Raw genomic sequence first — 23,824 nt, 5'->3', positions numbered from 1 at the left:
GGTCTCGAGTTCGGATCTCGGTCCGGACGTAGGAATGTAGGACGACCCTGAGTCCACTCAGCTCTGATGGGTACCTGACTCACGTTGGGGAAAGTAAAGGCGGCTGGGCATAGTGCTGACCACACCATCCCTTCATATGCCGAGGTCAAGAAACGTGACCTCTGCTTAAGTGCCTTATTGATCTTTAAGTTTGAAAGGAGAGCTTTTTATTTTTATTTTTTACATGACGTATAAACTGTCATGTTGTTTTTTGTCAACAGAGAGCTGACCCATCATGACACTGACAGACAAGACCCAGGTGTTGATCGTGTCTATACTGACATTACTGACAGTGACAGCGGCTTCGATAAGTTCAGAATGGGAGCTTGAAGATCCATCCCAGCAATCATCTTCGCCAGATAACCTATGCAGTTTTGACAAGATTTCTACCTCAGGTTCAACGTTTAAAATTATAAACGGATGCAAATGTTCGCTTTTTATCTGCGTGTGTTCCGGTCTTGGACTCACCACAGTACCTGGTGCGTTACCGCAGAATTTAACGCAACTTTATCTCGATCACAACAATTTGACGTCCATCCCAAACCAGACTTTTTGTAACTATACTCAACTCAGAATTTTAGACCTATCGTATAACCAAATTTCAGAGCTTTACCCCCAATCGTTTCAATGTATGACAAAACTTACCTGTTTGACGCTACAGAGCAATAATCTAGTTATGAAAGTGGATGCGTTTCCTCCAGGAATTTTCAAACCGTTACAGTCACTACATTTTCTTAAATTAAACAACAACACGTTCAATACTACCAATAAAACTTACCAATATCCGGATCAGCAGCTATCCGATTTACGGAACTTAACAACGTTGTATTTAGATGGGCTTTTCAACAAAAATTTTAGCGCTGGGTTTGCTAGCATGTCTTCATTAAGAAACCTCACCCTTGCTGGCTATACGGAGGGACAGTGTGATCTAGGTACATTAAAAAACTCGACATTCACACACTTATCGCAACTAACGTTCCTCAACATCAGCGACTGTCGTATTTTTCGCTACTACAACCACGAATATGGGGCGTTGAGTCCGCTACTCAACCTCCAGGTTCTCGATCTTTCATACAATCGACCGTTAGAATTTTATAAACTTTCTATCCTGCTTTATGGGCTTAGAGATTCAAAACTGGTTTCTCTCTATATAAATTCTATTGTGAATCTTCACTCAAAAAGCATCGAGATAAATTCATCCATGGTTCAGAATCTTCCAAAATCTCTGGAACACATCGAACTTCGAGAAAACGCCGTAGAATCTATTTCCGACGACGTTTTTGATTTACTACCGGATAACTTAACATACCTTGATATGGGGAACAACAGGTTTGTATTTGGTGAATATATGAAATATATCTGGAAACTGCGAAAACTAACCACAGTAATGCTAAACGGGGGAGGATTTTTGTACTCACTCCCCCACAGCTACACGCCAAACAACGGTGTTGCCAGCTTTGAAGTTGTCAACAACGCTGGATATGAACTCAAGAAAAGATTGATTTTACAGGTGCCACCCAATTTGAAACACCTAGATATGAGTATCTGCGCATTGAAGTATAAAATTTCCGAACTCCATCTCAACTTCACAAACACGTTAAGTCGCTTGAAGCTCAGCGATAATTATTTTCCGGAAATTTCCGGACCTGTGTACGGATTCCAAAACGTGACCTATCTAAACTTAGAGTACAACTCTATTCAAGTAATAACCCGCAAGTTTCTTTCTGGCTTTCCGGGTCTTAAAGCACTGTTGCTAGGCAACAACCATTTCGATGACTACCTCAATGATCTGGACGAGGAAGGGATGATCTTTCAAGATCTTGAACACCTCATCACTCTCGACTTATCTCACTGTCAGCTGACAATCTTGCCGGTGAACTTGTTTAAGGGGCTCGCGAATCTGGAGTACCTCAACCTACACCACAATAATATGTGGTTGTTCAACATCAACATCACGCACATGACGAAGTTAAAACTTCTAAACTTAACCCACACGGACGTCTCCTACTTACCACCAGTCGTTCGCCAGCACATTGATAACCTATGTGCAATTAATAAATCCTGTCCCATACGCGTTGATCTATCCTTCAGTCCTATACTATGTGAGTGTAACAATTTAGAATTCATCAAATGGATGGTAGGGTCCCGTGCCTTTGACAACAAATTCAAACACTACATGTGTAAGTACTACGACAGTTCCTACAGGTTCATCAACGACAGCTACGACACGACGATTCGATTTCTCAGCGGCAAATGTGTGGACAAGTACTACGTTTTTCTAGCCGTGGTTCTGGCGACTTTGGTCCTACTTGGCTTCGTACTGGCCAGTATAGTCTACAGGTTATTTTTGTATTATTTTAAAAATAAATTATTTTAGTGAAAAACAAATCTATTATGAGATAGTTATCTTTCAACGAAAACATAAAACATATTACCAGTTTTCACACTGCAAAAAAAGTTATACATTTTTTTATTGACAACATTTATACATTAAGAGAAACCTAATTACAACTTATTTATACAGCGTTTTGTAAATAACATCATTTCATTTTTTATTGATTGATACAAAATTCTTTTGTTTTTCTTATTGAATTTTAACGGAAAAAAATAGAATAAGGCTGACGTATTGACTTGTAAGTTAAGAGTGCTTTAATAAAAATTATTATTTTAAAATGATTTTAAGGTTCTGAATTACACACCATAATATGAAGCCAAAATTGACAAAATTTAACTTACCAAAATATCCATGGTTCAAGAAACTAGTTAATTATCAGACTAAAGAGGTGTGTTTGAACATAGTTGAAATTGCGCATTTGCTTAACATTTTAAAATAATTTTACAACTGCTCACTTTCCCAATCACTTTTCACAATAATTCCAGATATAAACATTCACTAATCGTTAATCTTATTTAAATATTATTTTTTTTAAAATCTAAGCTCAGGTTATTTTAAATCCAGAGTTTCTTTCAGGCATTTCCCCCCAAAGAATGTCTACCGCTACCCACTCCTTCCCCCACCCCCATAATTAAATTTTTACCCCCCCCCCCCCACAACTCGCTCCCAAAAGTGCTTCACCCTCCTCCCCCCCCCCCCCCCCCCCGGAAAAAAAGTCTGGAAGAAACAATGCTCACATCTGACCCAAATAAACTTTTTGTACACAGGTTCCGATGGAACATTCGGTACTTCTACTATGCCGCCATCTTGAAAATGAACTCCCAGAAAAACAGAGGCAGCCAGGAGAGTTATAAATATGACGTCTTCTTATCCTACTCCTCTCTGGATGAAAGCTTTGTGTTAAACACACTAAACAAAGGCAAGATACTCATGGAAGTTTTCTTAATTTCAGTCACTGTTATAGAATGCTGCATGTTTCAAGCTTTTAATATCCTCAATAGCCTTTAGCACTTTTCTAAGAAAATCAAATTCTGTGTCTTTCTATTCGAAAAAAAAAGCAGAAAAGCAGTTTGCTAATTTAATCGAAATAATTAATACAATTAAAAAATTCTTGCACATTTTGATTTGTCCGCTTTGAAGTTTGAAATAAAGAGCTACTTCGATCAGTACCTGTTTCAGACGTTACAATTAATAGGACAGATTAGTGAAAGAAATTCCCCCCCCCCCCCCCACACACACACTTACACATAGATATACGTATACACATAAGGTAATGTGAACAAGAGTGGAATAAATGGCTTGCTTCGTTTAAACAAAGATGAATTAATGGTTGGTAACGTGTGTGGTCAGTGTTTCAGACATTTCCGGTGGTGGTGGGGGTGGGGGGCACCTGGAACTTAATATTAGCAATAAAAAAATATCGCCCCATGCACCTTATTTAGCAAAAAAAAAAATGAAACGCCGCGGAAATCTTCTTAAAGAAACGAAGACAGCAGGTATGTCTTGGGAGCCGGTGACCGGATACAAAGGAAGGTTATGGTTATACTTTAGCTATTCAATACAATTGTATACCTACATGTTTCTCATTAAAAAACCACCAAAGAAATTCATGTATCTGAACCCATACTTTAGCCATTCAATACAATTGTATACCTACATGTTTCTCGTTAAAAACCCACCAAAGAAATTCATGTATCTGAACTCATACTTTAGCCATTCAATACAATTGTATACCTACGTGTTTCTCATTAAAAACCCACCAAAGAAATTCATGTATCTGAACTCATACTTTAGCCATTCAATACAATTGTATACCTACATGTTTCTCATTAAAAACCCACCAAAGAATTTCATGTATCTGAACTTATACTTTAGCTATTCAATACAATTGTATACCTAAATGTTTCTCATTAAAAACCCACCAAAGAAATTCATGTATCTGAACTCATACTATAGCCATTCAATACAATTGTATACCTACGTGTTTCTCATTAAAAACCCACCAAAGAAATTCATGTATCTGAACTCATACTTTAGCCATTCAATACAATTGTATACCTACATGTTTCTCATTAAAAACCCACCAAAGAATTTCATGTATCTGAACTCATACTTTAGCTATTCAATACAATAGTATACCTACATGTTTCTCATTAAATACCCACCAAAGAAATTCATGTATCTGAACTTATACTTTAGCCATTCAATACAATTGTATACCTACATGTTTCTCATTAAAAACCCACCAAAGAAATTCATGTATCTGAACTCATACTTTAGCCATTCAATACAATTGTATACCTACATGTTTCTCATTAAAAACCCACCAAAGAATTTCATGTATCTGAACTTATACTTTAGCTATTCAATACAATTGTATACCTACATGTTTCTCATTAAAAACCCACCAAAGAAATTCATGTATCTGAACTCATACTTTAGCCATTCAATACAATTGTATACCTACGTGTTTCTCATTAAAAACCCACCAAAGAAATTCATGTATCTGAACTCATACTTTAGCCATTCAATACAATTGTATACCTACATGTTTCTCATTAAAAACCCACCAAAGAATTTCATGTATCTGAACTCATACTTTAGCTATTCAATACAATAGTATACCTACATGTTTCTCATTAAATACCCACCAAAGAAATTCATGTATCTGAACTTATACTTTAGCCATTCAATACAATTGTATACCTACATGTTTCTCGTTAAAAACCCACCAAAGAAATTCATGTATCTGAACTCATACTTTAGCCATTCAATACAATTGTATACCTACATGTTTCTCATTAAATACCCACCAAAGAAATTCATGTATCTGAACTCATACTTTAGCCATTCAATACAATTGTATACCTACATGTTTCTCGTTAAAAACCCACCAAAGAAATTCATGTATCTGAACTCATACTTTAGCCATTCAATACAATTGTATACCTACGTGTTTCTCATTAAAAACCCACCAAAGAAATTCATGTATCTGAACTCATACTTTAGCCATTCAATACAATTGTATACCTACATGTTTCTCATTAAAAACCCACCAAAGAATTTCATGTATCTGAACTCATACTTTAGCTATTCAATACAATAGTATACCTACATGTTTCTCATTAAATACCCACCAAAGAAATTCATGTATCTGAACTCATATTTTAGCCATTCAATACAATTGTATACCTACATGTTTCTCATTAAAAACCCACCAAAGAAATTCATGTATCTGAACTCATACTTTAGCCATTCAATACAATTGTATACCTACATGTTTCTCATTAAAAACCCACCAAAGAAATTCATGTATCTGAACTCATACTTTAGCCATTCAATACAATTGTATACCTAAATGTTTCTAATTAAAAACCCACCAAAGAAATTCATGTATCTGAACTCATACTTTAGCTATTCAATACAATTGTATACCTACATGTTTCACATTAAAAACCCACCCAAGAATTTCATTATCTGAACTTATACTTTAGCCATTAAATACAATTGTATACCTACATGTTTCTCATTAAAAACCCACCAAAGAAATTCATGTATCTTAACTCATACTTTAGCTATTCAATACAATTGTATACCTACATGTTTCTCATTAAAAAACCACCAAAGAAATTCATGTATCTGAACCCATACTTTAGCCATTCAATACAATTGTATACCTACATGTTTCTCGTTAAAAACCCACCAAAGAAATTCATGTATCTGAACTCATACTTTAGCCATTCAATACAATTGTATACCTACGTGTTTCTCATTAAAAACCCACCAAAGAAATTCATGTATCTGAACTCATACTTTAGCCATTCAATACAATTGTATACCTACATGTTTCTCATTAAAAACCCACCAAAGAAATTCATGTATCTGAACTCATACTTTAGCCATTCAATACAATTGTATACCTACATGTTTCTCATTAAAAACCCACCAAAGAAATTCATGTATCTGAACTCATACTTTAGCTATTCAATACAATAGTATACCTACATGTTTCTCATTAAATACCCACCAAAGAAATTCATGTATCTGAAATACTTTAGCCATTCAATACAATTGTATACCTACATGTTTCTCATTAAAAACCCACCAAAGAAATTCATGTATCTGAACTCATACTTTAGCTATTCAATACAGTTGTATACCTACATGTTTCTCATTAAAAAACCCACCAAAGAAATTCATGTATCTGAACTCATACTTTAGCCATTCAATACAATTGTATACCTACATGTTTCTCATTAAAAACCCACCAAAGAAATTCATGTATCTGAACTCATACTTTAGCCATTCAATACAATTGTATACCTACATGTTTCTCATTAAAAACCCACCAAAGAAATTCATGTATCTGAACTCATACTTTAGCTATTCAATACAATAGTATACCTACATGTTTCTCATTAAATACCCACCAAAGAAATTCATGTATCTGAAATACTTTAGCCATTCAATACAATTGTATACCTACATGTTTCTCATTAAAAACCCACCAAAGAAATTCATGTATCTGAACTCATACTTTAGCCATTCAATACAATTGTATACCTACGTGTTTCTCATTAAAAACCCACCAAAGAAATTCATGTATCTGAACTCATACTTTAGCCATTCAATACAATTGTATACCTACATGTTTCTCATTAAAAACCCACCAAAGAAATTCATGTATCTGAACTCATACTTTAGCCATTCAATACAATTGTATACCTACATGTTTCTCATTAAAAACCCACCAAAGAAATTCATGTATCTGAACTCATACTTTAGCTATTCAATACAATAGTATACCTACATGTTTCTCATTAAATACCCACCAAAGAAATTCATGTATCTGAAATACTTTAGCCATTCAATACAATTGTATACCTACATGTTTCTCATTAAAAACCCACCAAAGAAATTCATGTATCTGAACTCATACTTTAGCTATTCAATACAGTTGTATACCTACATGTTTCTCATTAAAAAACCCACCAAAGAAATTCATGTATCTGAACTCATACTTTAGCCATTCAATACAATTGTATACCTACATGTTTCTCATTAAAAACCCACCAAAGAAATTCATGTATCTGAACTCATACTTTAGCCATTCAATACAATTGTATACCTACATGTTTCTCATTAAAAACCCACCAAAGAAATTCATGTATCTGAACTCATACTTTAGCTATTCAATACAATAGTATACCTACATGTTTCTCATTAAATACCCACCAAAGAAATTCATGTATCTGAAATACTTTAGCCATTCAATACAATTGTATACCTACATGTTTCTCATTAAAAACCCACCAAAGAAATTCATGTATCTGAACTCATACTTTAGCTATTCAATACAGTTGTATACCTACATGTTTCTCATTAAAAAACCCACCAAAGAAATTCATGTATCTGAACTCATACTTTAGCTATTCAATACAGTTGTATACCTAGGTGAAAGCGTCAAGCTATGTTTTAAAGGAGTGGACGGTAACGGTCGGTTAATTCTTCTTTCCAGAGCTTCAAAGTCGGGGCCTCAAGCTTCACGTTCACGGCCGAGACTTCGCTACGGGCAACTGGATAGCGGCCAACATCGTGACGGCCGTCAAGGAGAGCAGGAAGACGCTGGTCATCTTGACCAGACACCTGTTGGCCAGCAAGTGGTGTAACTATGAGCTGCAGGTAGTTGCACGATTTGTCACTCTTTTTGAATGGTATATTTCAGTTGGTGGGATGGGGTGGCCTAATGGTAGAGCGCTAAACTGCTAATACGAAAATCTCGAGTTCGAATCCGGGTTCAAGTCAGTAGAACGTTCCTGAATCAACTCATGTGTACCTAACTCACATTAGGAAAAGTAAAGGCCACTGGGCAAGTCAGTAGAACGTCCATGTATCTCTGATGCGTACCTAATTCACATTAGGGAAAGTAAAGGCAACTGGGCATAATATCCACATGATCCCTTCATATGCCTAGTTCACAGAAACGGGGGAACTCAACTTGCAATCCCCGGTTCGAAAAGGGAACTTTGCTATACTCACGTAGACTGATGAACGTTATGGCTTAGGTACTTTGGCGTCACTAGGTCGGGTGATACGGGGTCTGGTAACCCAGGGTGTCACACCCTCCGCCAACTACTTTGTATATATAGAATAAATACAAACCATTGGCGATTTTGGTGCCACCTCCGTCCCTAATAAGACAACACAGGAATAAAATTATGGCAAGGGTTTGATATAAAGTTTAAAAACACATTTCTTCATATAAATGTTATTGTTATACCTGGCATTCTATAGGGAAAAAGAACAATATCGGACACACTCTTAACATTTAAATACATAGTTTAAAAAAAAACATGCACACGTAAGAGATTGAATAGTTTTAATATAAAACATTAAAAATGTTGATTGATTGGATAACCGCTGATACCAATATGGTCAAATTACAAGCACCTTAACATTCACAATTTGCAAGTCACAGTAATTTTGCGGAAAAAAACAAGAAGCAAATTGATACGACGAACAAATCAATCGTTTAACACATTCGTAAGATTTTTAAAATTCATATCCGATACAAATGATTTAAAACTCCAAAAAGTTCAGGGGGGACTGTGTGATTGGGTGGTTGAGCGCACGAATAATATCCCGAAAGACTCGAGTTCGGATCCCTGAGCCCACCCAGCTATGAGGGGTACCTGACTTTATTTTGTCAATAGGCGGCTGGGCATAGAACTGACCACTATATCATTTTATATTCCGAGGTCACATAAACACATAAACTCTACTGCATCTACCCTGTGTGACTTCCACGGCCAAGATAGTAGTTATTTTATTTATTGAGAGCTCATTTTTAAATAGCCTTTTAAAAAATAGCCGGTTAAAATTTTATGTTTTACAGTACATAATTTTATTAAGGAAAACTTTAAAGTCATATTTTTAAAAAAATATTCTATCAGATAGCCAACATGGAGTCAATAGACCGTGGCCGTCCCACTCTGGTGTTCCTGTTAAAAGAGTCCATCTCCTCCAAGGATCTGGGTCATGACCTCCTGTGCCACATCAAGCGTAACACGTACATCTCATACCCCCACCCCGACGATACAACAAACGACAGCGTCTATCGTGTCTTCTGGGATAAGCTGGCCGCTGATCTCAAGCGCTGAGTTCAATATTTGAATAAAACAAGCTCAAAATACTTTATTATAAATCAGTGGCGTAGCGAGGTCGGGTATCACCCGGTGCGGCACTTAATGGTGTCACCCACCCCCCATAGGCATAGCGACCCTTCCCGGGGACAAACTTTCAAATTTTCGATTTGCACCCCTCCCCCTTAAACTTTGATTTGCACCCCCCCCCCCCCTAAAGTTTTTGATTTGCACCCTCCCCCCTTAAACTTTGATTTGGACCCCCCCCCCCCCCTCAAGTTTTTCTCTATATATTTTGTTATTTTTTGCCTTGGTGTCACCCCCCTAAATGGTGTCACCCGGTGCGGACCGCACCCCCTCCCCCCTCGCTACGCCTAATAAAGAACTTAACATGCATTAAAACTACGAAAAAAAAATTTATTTCTGTGATATAATAATAAAAGCGTTTCGTGGCTGAAATTTCTGAAAGATTTATTGGGATTTCAAAAATTGTCATCGGAAAAAATAAATGTGGAAAGTTTGAAAGAAATTACTTTTTTTTTAAAAATTGATCAAAATTGTGGTGTCTGTCTCCCACAAACAGACAGAGAAAGACATTGTCAAATGTAAAAATCAAAACATGTTTAAATATTGTATATTTTTGTATGGAGAATTTTTCGTCTATGAATTGATGACAAGGCTATGTAAATATGCGGGACATAATTACATGTTGTGTAAAGTGAATTTATTGTATGATGCAGCTAACAAATCTCATTACACATGTTATGATTATAGTTACTCTTACGCTTGACAACCAACTACTTTTTGTGAATTAAACGATATATTTCTAGTAGCTAGTTTTAATATGTTAGCCCCGTCTACTATTTTAAGTGTTTGTGCTGCTAAATTTAAAACGACGTATAGTTACTCTTACGCTTGATGACCAACTAATTTTTGTGAATTTAACGATATATTTCTAGTAGCTAGTTTTAATATGTTAGCCCCGTCTATAATTTTAAGTGTTTGTGCTGCTAAAATTAGAGCGACATATTTTATACAGTAGTATTAATAAATATCTACCTCTGCTCTGGGAAACCAGAATAGAAATATCGTAATATTTTGTTATTAAAAAGAAAAATGTTTTCTATACATGTGTTGTTAATCATCTATCTTGTTTATAAATGTCATTCATTTGTTTTTGCTTTAAAGATGTGTTTAAACACTTGTGTTGTGTTTATACGAGATTACGTTTAATGCTGATGGCTGAATACGTAATATATTTTTATAAAAAAAATTGTCCTTGACGACTAAGTACTTCGTTCTTACACTTAACAATAGCATGTGTTACACAATTTTTGCTGGCAAGTTAGAAATGTAACTAACCACTCAGATGCGTAGACAAGGTGGGTTAGGGGGGGTTATAACCCCTCTCATGGACCCCGACCCCTATATATAAATATTTAGTCATATATATATATATATATATATATATATATATATATATATATATATATAGGATTATATATGTACGGAAACATTTTTGAACCCCTCCCATGACGAATTCCTGGCTACGCCACTGTGACCACTAGCCACAACCAAAACACATTTTATCCGTGTCGATCTATGAAAGACCAGCTCGTTAGTTGTTTTTCTTTTGCAGTTTATTAGTTGTATGTAAACGTTACAACACTACTAACAACAAAACGTATTTTATTTCCAGAAGAATATGTTACTATGTTCGTAGATGTTACGAATCTTTAGCAAGTCTGTGGGTTGAGTTTAACCCCGTGTGTTTATTTATTGTTACCCCAAAGTTTAAGGTGTTTATAAAAGCGGTGTGAGCGATTGTGAAACGGCTTTTTCGTATTAGAGAGCAAGTATTATGTTAGGCCTATGTAGACTTGTGGAAAACGTGATCTAGACTGCATGACTAAAACTTTAGCATTTGTTAAACCGAACGAAAGCGAGCCTTAACAGTAATGCTAGCATCAATACTCTAAATTCCCCAGTCACGGTGTTTTCCCTGAACCGGGGAATATGAATGGTAGCGTTATCTTAGACAGGTATTCACGGCAGGGAAATTCCTGAACACAAAAGACGTACTTTTCTCACGCTGTTGCAGAACATGTTTTGTGGGACATATCCACTGTATAACTACAACCTCGCCCTCCCTTTCCTACAACACAAGCAGTGGCGTAGCGAGGTTGGGTGTCACCCGGTGCGGCACTTAATGGTGTCAACCCCAGACACATAGCGACCCTTCCCGGGGACAAACATTCAAATTTTCGATTTGCACCCCCCCCCTCAAACTTTCGATTTGCATTGCACACCTCCCCCTCAAGTTTTTCTCTATATATTTTGTTATTTTATGACATGGTGTCACCCCCCCTAAATGGTGTCACCCGGTGCGGTCCGCACCCCCGCCCCCCCCCCCCTCGCTACGCTTCTGAACACAAGATTACACATACGGACCAGAGGCGTAGCGAGGGCGGGGCGGCGGGTGCGGAACGCAACGGGTAACACCATTTAGGAAGGTGACTCCAAGGCAAAAAATTGCAAAAGTAAGAAGAAAAATGCTTTTTTTGCCAGATCCATTAGTGATTAATTAAAGTTAAACAGTCTTTTAAGTACAAATTAACAATTATTGGGCAACAAAAGGGCAGGGTATTATAGGCCTATGTAGGCCAAACACACACATACACCCACACACACACACATACACACACACACACATATATATATGTATATATATATATATATATATATATATATATATATATATATATATATATATATATATATATATATATATATATATATATATATATATATACTTTTTTTCTTAAGGTGGGGGAGGGTGACACCACGAAGTGCCGCATCGGGTGACACCGACCAAGCGACGCCACTGATACAGACCATGATTTGTGCACAAAGAAAAAAGCAATCTCGGCGTGTTCAATGTAAGTTTATAATCACCACACCCCTACCCAACTTCTCCATCCATCTGCCACCTCCCCCCTTCCCACCCCCACCCCTCCCGCCGCACCTCTCTATTTCCCATTTCCGTTTTGTCCCATTCATGAGTTATTTGTATCATGTTGACTAGACCTAAAGTTTCGGTTGTGGTGAGAAAAATATTGTTCACATAAGCGTGACGTCTAAGAATATTGGAGAGGGGAAGAGGGGTCGAAGTCCATATAAGTAAGCAGGGCTTTGTCATGAGGTCGGGTTACTATTTTGTTTTCATAAACTAAAATTTATTTTTAGGCCTCGTATATACTTGAATACATCCATACACACACGTCATACACACATACACACACACATATACATATATATATATATATATATATATATATATATATATATATATATATATATATATATATATATATATATATATATATATATATATATATATATATATATATATATATATACATATATAACTATAAATATGTATGTATATATATAATTAAATATATATATATATATATTTAATTATATATATACATATATATTTATAGTTATATATATATATATATATATATTATATATATATATATATATATATATATATATATATATATATATATATATATATATATATATATATATGTGTGTGTGTGTGTGTGTGTGTGTGTGTGTGTGTGTGTGTGTGTGCGTGTTTGTGTGTTCCATAACGACTAACGACTTAAAAAAAAATCTAAAATTGCTGTTTGATGACGTTTTAAAATTGTAAATCTAAGGCCACACGCAAGCACCAATAGCTGCAGCTAATCGTGAGATGACTTCCATTTTTGGATCCGATAAGTTGGGGGGGGGGGGGGAAGGGAGGAGCTGAGGTAGGGCGGGGCTTTAACACCCACTGTTTACACTACAGTTGAAGCTCACCCCCAAAGTTGATTCAAGTATCCCCGACAGACTAGAAACGTCAAGATGATTCCACGATTCAAGGGTTGTTTTTTTTTACTTTACCTTTTATTTTCGTTTTGTTGCAAGGACACTGTACATCATACGCTTTAAGTTTTTTTATAGGGTGTTGTTTGAATAATAGTGATTGTGAAAGATGATTGAAGTGGCTGATAATTGACAGTGATAGCTGATTGGGTGACAGGACAAATGATCTCACACAAAATATCTCACAGATCATTTGTCCTGAGATTATTTGTCCGTGAGATATTTTTTCTGAGATATTTTGTCTGAGATATTTTGTCTGAGATCATTTGTCCGTGAGATATTTTGTCTGAGATATTTTGTCTGAGATCATTTGTCCGTGAGATATTTTGTCTGAGATATTTTGTCTGAGATATTTTGTCTGAGATCATTTGTCCTGAGATCATTTATCATGGTACCATTGATTGATTTTTTTGGTGTTAGATTGCAGTTGTGGTTGTTACTTTCTAATTAACTTAAATTAAAAAAAAATTACTTGGGGTTTTCGACTATTATATACAACAGAAACCACAAACTTAATTTCTTTACACTCAACTCAAGGTCGCTTGTCCTTTGCGGTCGAAAGTCAAAATTTTAAAAATCAATCGTCTAGCTTTTTAGCATTGTATCGTACCACATAATCCTAATTAACTAAGTGCTCATTAAAAAATCACGGTACTTAAAAACAAAACACTTAGAACCTTGACATTATCCGCTCAAGTGATGAAACCTTGACCTCAAACTCCCTCCCCTCCCCCTTCCCCTCTTGCACCATAATCCTACTTTTTCCTAACCCGCATTCATACATTAAAATGAGTCAGGGGAGGCAACAACCTCCACCGAAACAAACAACACCGACTACCGCGGGAAATCCAAGTCGTTTAAGGGTTACTTTCCCTGGCTTCTACCCCCACGAAGAGCATCTCTTTGTTCTTTCAGTTTCGATCTACCTTTATATAGTGTACATGTATTAGACTGTATAGCTTATATTTACTGTGTATTAGACACGGTCGAATTTAATGTCATGTTTAAGCATCTCAAAGATTGTATCGTATAGTTAAATGTGAAATAAGTTTTAAATATTTTGATCTTAGTTTAGTGTTAATTACATTCGTTATCTAGGTAAGTGCAGCTATTTAAATAAAGTAAAGAATACTCTTTAGACCTAGCGATATATTGAGCAGATGAAGTAGAGTTTGTATGGTTCTTGTCCTCGGCTTATGAAGGGAAGGTGTCGTTTGCACATTGCTATGCCGGCTTTACTTTTGCTAACATGAGTTAGGTACCCGTCAGTGCTGGGTGGACTACTGTCTTGAAACCGGATTCAAACTCGAGACTTTCGAGTTAACAGCCTATCACTCTACCGCTTAGACAACACTGTCGCATAGCTCTTTATGTAAAACTTATTAAAATGAGTGTTTAGCTGTTGTTGTTTCTTAAAGGTTATCTGAAATTTGACATGAAGTCATTAGCCGGACGCCAACGAAACGAAAATTTACCACTGAAGTTGTTACTGACATAAGAATAAAATTGACATTCGTTTTATTTATTTTGTAGATTTAAATTTATATATTTAGTATGTTTAGGTTTAGGTTAGGATAAGTCTTGACATGGGTTTTAACTGGAGGCTGGCTTTATTTTCCCAACAGGTGAAGATTTCATGCTGTAAGACACTCAGGTTTGTCTCCACGATGAAGCCCTTCAATGAATTTGTGTTTGTTCTTCTGGTATTCCTGCCGTATTCTTGTGTGACCTACACGACAAGATCCCCTGGCGTCGTTTCTATGGAGATATCAGAATCGTCATCGTTGGAAGACACTTTCGATGATTTCGATGACATCGTGTTTCATCAAGATGTAGATGATGATGAAGATGTCGATTATTTTTTAAAGAAAAACAAAACAGCTTGTCCGATTTTAGCTGATGAGGTGGCGGTATTGAAGCAGGGGACATCGACGGTTGGGAAATGTGAAATCAGAAAAAATGTGTGCGACTGCTCTAGCAGAGGTCTGACCTCGGTGCCACACGATATTCCAGACAACATCACCGTCCTGCATTTGTACAACAACTCCATCACCACCATCAAAAACAGCACGTTCTGCCAGACAAAAAAATTGAAATTTTTGTATTTGAACAGGAACATCATAAAACTTCTGGAACCCAAGGCTTTTGAATGCTTGGCGGATTTAGTTGAGCTCAACTTACGGGGAAACGAGTTAGAGTACGTAAATGGTACCTTTCCTTTAGGGATTTTTAAGCCTTTGTCATCTCTAAGAGTTCTTAGAATACAAAAGAACAATCGCTGTCCTCAAATTGGTTATCATGTGTATCCTGACAAAGCTTTATCAGACTTGAAAAACGTCACGGCTTTGTACATGGATGGGCTGACTGGGACGTATTTTGGGTTCGGTTTTCTGGGAATGTACTCCTTGAGGAATCTAAGTCTACCCGGGTACAACGATGGTTGCTGTCGTCTCGAGAACATAAACAACTTCACGTTTAGAAATTTAAGAAAACTTGCATTCCTAAACATCAGTGACTGCTACATCAATGGATACGGGTCTCACGATGACGCCTTCGTTCCTTTGAAAAACCTGAAAGTCCTTGACTTGACGTATAACGTTAATATAGGACTCCAGAAGCTCCAAGGTTTTCTGAAGGGGATAAAAAACTACAACATCACCAAGCTTTTAATCAACTCGGTCGTCACTCGCTTTTCTAAGAGCATCACCATCAACTCCTCGCTGGTTGAAAACCTACCCACCTCCCTGATACACCTTGAAGCTCGGGAGAACTGCTTCGAATCCGTCGAAGACGACGTCTTTGAAAAATTGCCGAAAAATCTCCGCTATCTCGATGTTGGGAACAATCGATTCATTTTTGGCAAATATTTAATCAATCTCCACAAACTTGAAAACCTTGAAAAACTTCGTTTAACTCGTGGAGGTTTTATTTACAAAATCCCCACAAAGTATCCGTTTCAAGTCAGTTCTGAATATGATTTGAACATGTTTCAATCAGCGATGAGAGCTTCTGGATCGAACCTGATCAAGCTCCGGATACCACCGAAGCTGAAAACGTTGGACATGAGTGTGGCCGGCTTGGCTTTGCGCCTGACAGAACTTGAAATCGATGAAGACAACACGCTACACGATCTCAATCTGGCGGAAAATTATTTCCCTCGCGTCTTTGGCCCAATCAAGGGATTGAATAAATTAACCTACATGAATCTTCGGCACACTTCAGTCGAGTACATCGGTTTGAATTTTTTCAAACACTTTCCTTCTTTACAGATTTTGATGCTCGGATACAACACTCTTGAAGGCTACTTCAGCAATCATCTTTTAAACGGGACTATTTTCCAAGATCTTGGGAATCTGACGTACTTGGATTTATCCAACAGCAGGTTGGGTAGTTTTCCCAAACATACTTTTATAGGACTGGATAAACTGGAGGTTCTGTACCTGGATTACAACCAGCTGTGGACATTTGACGTGGATATTTCCCACATGAAGAAGCTAAAGAAGCTCAATATCAGTAACAATGAACTTGGATCTTTGCCAAATAATATAAGAGAGCACATTGACCACTTGAAGAAAGATCTGAACGTTTCTATCAGCGTGGACATGTCAAAGTGCCCTATACGATGTGACTGCCAGCATTTGGAGTTCCTGAAGTGGCTGGTCAGTTCGGGGGCGTTTAGTCCACCTGGTCTGCGCAACTACATGTGTCAGTACAACGCCTACACGCGTAAGATCATCACGGACGGGTACGCCAATGAGATTCGTCGTCTAGAGAAGGAGTGTGCTGACAACGTGCCCATATTTCTCTCTGTTCTGGGGTCCACGGTGGCTGTTGTGTTCATGGTCATCACAGGTGTCGTGTACAGGTAATTATATGTGTTCATGGTCATCGCAAGTGTGTACAGGTAATTATATGTGTTCATGGTCATCACGGGTGTCGTTTACAGGTAATTATATATGTTCATGGTCATCACAGGTGTGTACAGGTAATTATATGTGTTCATGGTCATCACAGGTGTGTACAGGTAATTATATGTGTTCATGGTCATCACGGGTGTCGTTTAAGGGTAATTATATATGTTCATGGTCATCACAGGTGTGTACAGGTAATTATATGTGTTCATGGTCATCACAGGTGTGTACAGGTAATTAAATGTGTTCATGGTCATCACAGGTGTGTACAGGTAATTATACGTGTTCACGGTCATCACAGGTGTGTACAGGTAATTATATGTGTTCATGGTCATCACAGGTGTAGTGTACAGGTAATTATATGTGTTCATGGTTATCACAGGTGTCGTTTACAGGTAATTATATGTGTTCATGGTTATTAAAGGTATTTAATCTGTGTATGTTCATGGTCATTATCATCACAGAGATTGTGTACATGTAATCAATCTGTGTGCGATATTACATATCATATTACCACTTTATTTTAAGTCGATTTCTTCAGATAATTTCATTATGTGTGTGGCTATTGCAGTAGCGTAGCGAGGGGGGGGGGGGACATATGTCCCCGGGCGCCGACCTTAGGGGGCGCCAAAATGGGTTGGAAAAATAAATTGAAAGGTTGAGGGGGGTGCAAATCGAAAGTTTGAGGGGGGGGGGGTGCAAATCAAAATCTCGAGGGGGGTGCAAATCGAAAAGTTTGTCCCCGGGCGCCGGGAAGGGTCGCTACGCCTCTGGGCTATTGTTAGCAATGGGAAGGCGTGATCGAGTGGTAGAGCACTCTACTGCTAACTCAAACGTCTCGAGTTCAGATCTCGGACTCGAGTCTGTAAGGGCGTCACTGAATTCACCCAGGTAGAGTAAAGGTTGCTGGGTATAGTGCTGACCACAACATCCCTTTATATGCAGTGGCCAAGAAACAGATGAGCTCTACTTCATCTGTCTGGTCCGAAACTGAAACTTTACTTTGTTTTATTGTTAGCAACGTGAACGATTAATCGCTTTATGTTTATGGCCATATTTACCGTTAATCACTTCATATACACGGTCATTTCTATTAGTGTGCACCATTACCTTATGTGTACCATAAGAGGACGCCACTTGCAAAACCTGCTAAGTCCACTTGTATAAAAAAAAATAATAATTTACCCTTTTAAAATCTTATGGCCTTATTAATTAAATAGCAATAAAAGTAGTATACTCATTTTTATTGTAAAGGTAAACAGTAAAATAAATTTTCTAACAGCGAAATATCGAATATCCTAACTTTAGTTAGGAAAAAAATATTTAAAAATCGATTTCATCAAAATTAATTAGAAGTGACTTAGCCTTCTTAATTAAGTAACATTTAAAGTAGTATACTAATTTTTACTTTCTCGTATATACGAAGTATAGAGAAAGTATTGTAATCGTGCAAAAAAAAAATAGAGATTTTTACAAATCTCGACGTTTTACACCTCACTGATACGGAAAAACATAATTTTGCAATCTTGTCCGTATGTCTGTGTGTCTGTGTGTGTGTGTGTCTGTCTGTCTGTCCGTGTGTAAACCCGATTACTTGAGAACCGTTACAGCTAGGTTGATGAAATTTCATATATAAGTATTTTATCAAAATCGTAGATCCGTATCAACTTTTGAGCGATTTCCGATAACCGGAAGTGGTACTTTTCCTACTTTGAATTTTTCAAAAGCCTATAACTTGAGTACTATTTCAGATAGATAAATGAAATTTCACATGTAAGTAAAAGATCTAATTCTCTACCTTCTGTTAAATTTTGAGTAATTTCCGTTGACCGGAAGTAGTAATTTACGCTACTTCCGATTTCTCAAAAAACTAATGTAAATTTTTAAAGTACTAATAATATTGCGCACTATTATGCGCTTTTTTATTTGGCGTTCACTTGGTGTGCAATTAATTTGTCTACGAGATTTTATTCTATTTTTAAAACTTTAAGAATTTAAAATGGATTAAAAATCATGTCTATAGCCCGAGTTCCCATCCCCTGTTATTTTATACAAGAATATTCGAGAAAGTTTAGGGGAGATCACTCCCGGTTTATTGTAATAGTAACAAATAAAAAATCCAAACTTTAGTTAAGAAATAAATATTGAAAGTCAATTTCATCAAAAGAAATCAGAAGCGTCTTAGTATGTTTTGTAAGTTACTTCATCATATATTTGTAGATCATCAATGTATGTGTACAGTCATCTCTAGGAGTGTGTACAAACGCATCACTTTATATGAATGCCTTCGCTATCGTTGTGTATTTGTATTTAATATGATGTGCACAATTCAGACCTGAACTCGGATTTTTCCATCTTTCCAGTTTTCGCTGGAAGCTCAGGTACTTGTACTACGCTGCTGTGATCAAGCTGAAGAACTCGGACATGACAGAATGTGGACACTTCCGGTACGACGTCTTCCTGTCCTACGCCCACCAAGATGAGGAATTTATTTTAAAAGAACTCATGCCAGGTAAGTACACTTGAAGTAGCCTACAAGATTATCTTTTATGGCACCAGCATATGCTATGTTTTCATAACTCAGTATCAATATATATATATATATATATATATATATATATATATATATATATATATATATAATTCTCTACCTGGGGACCATGCGGTACACCACCATGTACTCGCGCCGTTCTACCCCCTCCCTCGCTCTTTAAGTATATTGCTACCACACCCACCCCACGAAGGCAGGGGGTAGGGGGGGGGGAGATTATCGTCCTCCAATAGCTATTGATAGTGTTTTAAAGGAAAATATTTTCAGCCCCATCATTGTTATTGTAAAATTCACAAATTATGTATTACTGAAAAGTAGAAAATAAAACAACTAAAAAGCGGCTTATGCTACGCCGCGGTTCGGCTCGTCTATAATAATAGTTTTACAAGCTTAACTAATTATACAAAAAATTGTATTGTATGTAATAACCGGACAAACAAGATGGTAAAGTACCTCTCTTTTCACCTCTCACACACCCCAATACAAATGGTTTCTTTATGTATACTTGTATGGCTAGTGGGACGGGGGGGGGGGGTGTTTAGAGAGAGGTAATTAAAGTTCCTCCTTACACCTAGCGATCCAATGGGCAGGTGAAGTAGAATTCAACTTTATCTGCAGGCAGAGGTAGTCAGCACTAATCCCAGCCGCATTTACTCTCACTAACGTGTCAGGTACTTATCAGAGTTGGGTGGATTCACAAGTCCAAACAGAGATCCGAACTCGAGACTTTCAGATTAGCAAGCAAACGCTCTACTATTAGACCACGCCGTCCAACTACAGATAGACGTGGAGGCTTTCATTGTCTCCCAACACACACACACACACACACACATATATATATATATATCTATATATAATCTTTTACCGTACGTGCCCGAGACACATGGGGCAGATGAAGTAGAGTTCTGTTTCATAGACCTCGGCATATGAAGGGATAGTGTGATAGTTGGATAATGTTCAGCCTCCTTTGTTTTCCCTAACGTAAGGTACCTATCAGAGATGGGTTAAATCCGGATTCGAACTTTCGGGTTAGCAGCCCAGCTCTCTACCGATCTACAAATTATATATATATATATATATATATATATATATATATATATATATATATATATATATAGACTAGACTACCCGTCATCCGTTGGATAACTGTGGATAATAATATTATTATTATTATTATATGTGTAATTCATTATACCTGTGTGTTATTTTTGTATGATTTCACGACACACATTACGTGTAACACGTTTCTATAACATTGTCATCTGCTCAGAGCTGAAACAGAGGGACCTCAAGCTTCACGTCCACGGTCGAGACTTCGCCACGGGCAACTGGATAGCGGCCAACATCGTGACGGCCGTCAAGGAGAGCAGGAAGACGCTGGTCATCTTGACCAAACACCTACTGGCCAGCAAGTGGTGTAACTATGAGCTGCAGGTAGTTGCTTTAGGGGTGTATGTTGTTTTTTTCATAGAATATATTCGAATCCGGTTTCATGTCAGTAGAACGTCCCTGAGTCCACCAACCACTGAACGGTTCCTAACTAATTTTAGATGGAAGTAAAGGTGGCTGGGCATAGTGCTGCCTTAACTATCAATTTATATTCCTAGATCACAGAAAAATGTGAAATCTAGTTAACTTTCCACATGGTATTTTGCATGCTTTGGGGTGTCACATTTTTTCAGGGTGTGTTCAAGTAAGCTGGTGCAATGTGTAAAAATAAAAGTAAAATTAAATTCGGCAAGTGTAGTAGAGTTGACATGCTTATGTGACTTTGGGGTATGAAGTGACGCATTGTTTCCCTTACGTGTGTCAGGTACCCATCAGAACTGGGTGGACTCAGGTACGCCTTAAAGACTTGTGGCTGGAATCCGAACTCGAGTCATTTGAGAAAGAAGTCGTTAGCTCTATTGCATAACCTTGCCGTCCCTACAACAATCTGAATCGTTAGCACAATTTGTGCACCTGTTGTCTACTTTGTAGACTTTTTCTTAAACAATCGGAGATCTCATTTCGATGTGTTAAATTTTTGTAATTACTATCTTTTTCTTACTTGTGTAGACGTAGACAAAATATTTACAGAAGGCATTTTATTTTATTTTTAATTTTGAATGTTTTTACGGACATTTTTTGTGTGGATTTTTCTCTTGTTTCATTCTTTAAGTCCATTTAAGTGTTATTTCAATATTCCTTATATCTATTTTACAGAAGACTATTTATATGTATTTTTAACTTTTCTAAACATTTAGACGCTTCTTAAATCAAAAGAAAAGACTTATTTTAAATATATTTTTGATATGATCTTGAAATTAAGACCAAAAATTTACCTGAAATTAAATGAAGACCACATGGGATAAACCACAGATAACCACTTCGGATTTTTTAGTTAGTTAGGTTTATTTCCTGAACGCTTGAAATTATCTCATAATCATGAAAAAAATACCTTTCCCATCCCTCTCCCCAGATGGCCAATATGGAGTCAGTGGACAGTGGCCGACAAGTTCTGGTGTTCCTGTTGAAAGAGTCCATCCCCTCCAAGGAGCTGGGCCGGAACCTGCTGTGCCACATCCAGAACAACACGTACATCAACTACCCGCAGTCCAGCGCCGAGAGTGACGTCATGTTTTGGGATAAACTGGCCACGGACCTCAAACGTTAAAACTGTCTTCGTGGACGGGGAGAGGGTGGGGAGAAACGGGCATTTATATATGACGTCACACTTTAAAAAACAACTAATTTGACCTCTCTCATTTCCCATTATTACACACCTTCAAAAGAAACCAGACCTTGACGGTCCATGGGGAAAGTAGAGTTCAACTGTTTCTGTGAACTAGGCATATGAAGGGATAGTGTGGTCAGCTCTATGACCAGCCGTCTTTACTTTCCATAACGTAAGCTAGGTACACACATCAGAGATGAGTGGACTCAGGGTTTCGAACTCGAGACTTTCGTGGTTACAGTCTAGCGCTCTATCGCTGGGCCACGCCGTCCCACACTGTAACAATACCTTGGTCAAATCTGAGTATATTGATCCATTGATTTTATGTAATTTACAAAAAAACAAACAAAAAACGATCGTTTAGCGATGCAAAATAAATGTTAAAGTTCCGAACATAACTTTAAAAAATTACAAAAGTTCGTCCCCACACTTTCTTAAGCCCCATACCCCCTCCCCCACAACTCCATTTCGTCACACAATGTTATGTAAGTCTAACCCTCTCCTTCTTCCTTGACCGTTTGATGTGTTCTATAGAAAACCTACTTTATTTGTTATTATTTTAACAAATGAATGCTGTAATAAAATTTGCTTAAATGTAATGTCATTGTTTTCATAAATCGCATGAAAGGTTGCAACATATTGTACATCCAAGCTATCTAATAACACGTACCTAAATAATTTCCGAAACATTCTGAAACGGAGTAAAAAAAAAAAAACTTGAGTGTACATTAATAACTCACCGAAATAATATAGTAGAACACACTTCGGTGACCGCCCATGTGTCAGAGACGTAGAGGGGGGCTCTCATGAGCCCCCCCCCCCCACCCCCACTCTATTACACTACCGCGTTGGCGCGGCGTACGGCCCCTGGCTCCTTAAAACTAACAGACGCCATCGTGCCAAATAGCATCCTGTTGACAATGATGCAGATTGCGTCATTTGCTAAAGGGACACAAATGAACAGGATTTTTTCTTTAACAGAAAAAAATATTTGACATGTTTTAAACATCAGCGTGACTGATGCAATATGTTAGCGTTGCTAATGGTCTATTATTAGATGCTCGATATCAATTTCTGATTGGATTGTCTAAAAATAGATGCTAATTGCATCATATTGCAAAGTGACGAAAC

At 37.1% G+C, this 23,824-nt stretch overlaps 2 protein-coding genes across 2 annotated transcripts; both read left to right on the top strand.

Annotated features, from left to right (window-relative positions):
- The first annotated feature begins 274 nt into the window (after positions 1-274).
- Positions 275-9,747, top strand: LOC131947043 (toll-like receptor 4). Its single transcript, XM_059308127.1, has 4 exons — positions 275-2,379; positions 3,202-3,353; positions 7,953-8,116; positions 9,388-9,747. Exons 1-4 carry the CDS (start codon positions 275-277, stop codon positions 9,592-9,594), a joined length of 2,628 nt encoding a protein of 875 aa, XP_059164110.1. The 3' UTR covers positions 9,595-9,747.
- A 5,514-nt stretch (positions 9,748-15,261) lies between these two features.
- Positions 15,262-22,657, top strand: LOC131947063 (toll-like receptor 4). The gene is made up of 4 exons (XM_059308144.1): positions 15,262-17,380; positions 19,790-19,938; positions 21,248-21,411; positions 22,439-22,657. The coding sequence occupies exons 1-4, from the start codon at positions 15,276-15,278 to the stop codon at positions 22,631-22,633; spliced, it is 2,613 nt and encodes an 870-aa protein (XP_059164127.1). The 5' UTR covers positions 15,262-15,275; the 3' UTR covers positions 22,634-22,657.
- The last annotated feature ends 1,167 nt before the right edge of the window (positions 22,658-23,824 follow it).

The sequence above is a fragment of the Physella acuta genome, unplaced genomic scaffold, assembly GCF_028476545.2.
Source record: "Physella acuta isolate Inbredline_101_S28 unplaced genomic scaffold, ASM2847654v3 ptg000580l, whole genome shotgun sequence".
NCBI classification, from domain to species: Eukaryota; Metazoa; Mollusca; class Gastropoda; family Physidae; genus Physella; species Physella acuta.
This window is presented reverse-complemented; position numbering and strand designations above follow the sequence as displayed.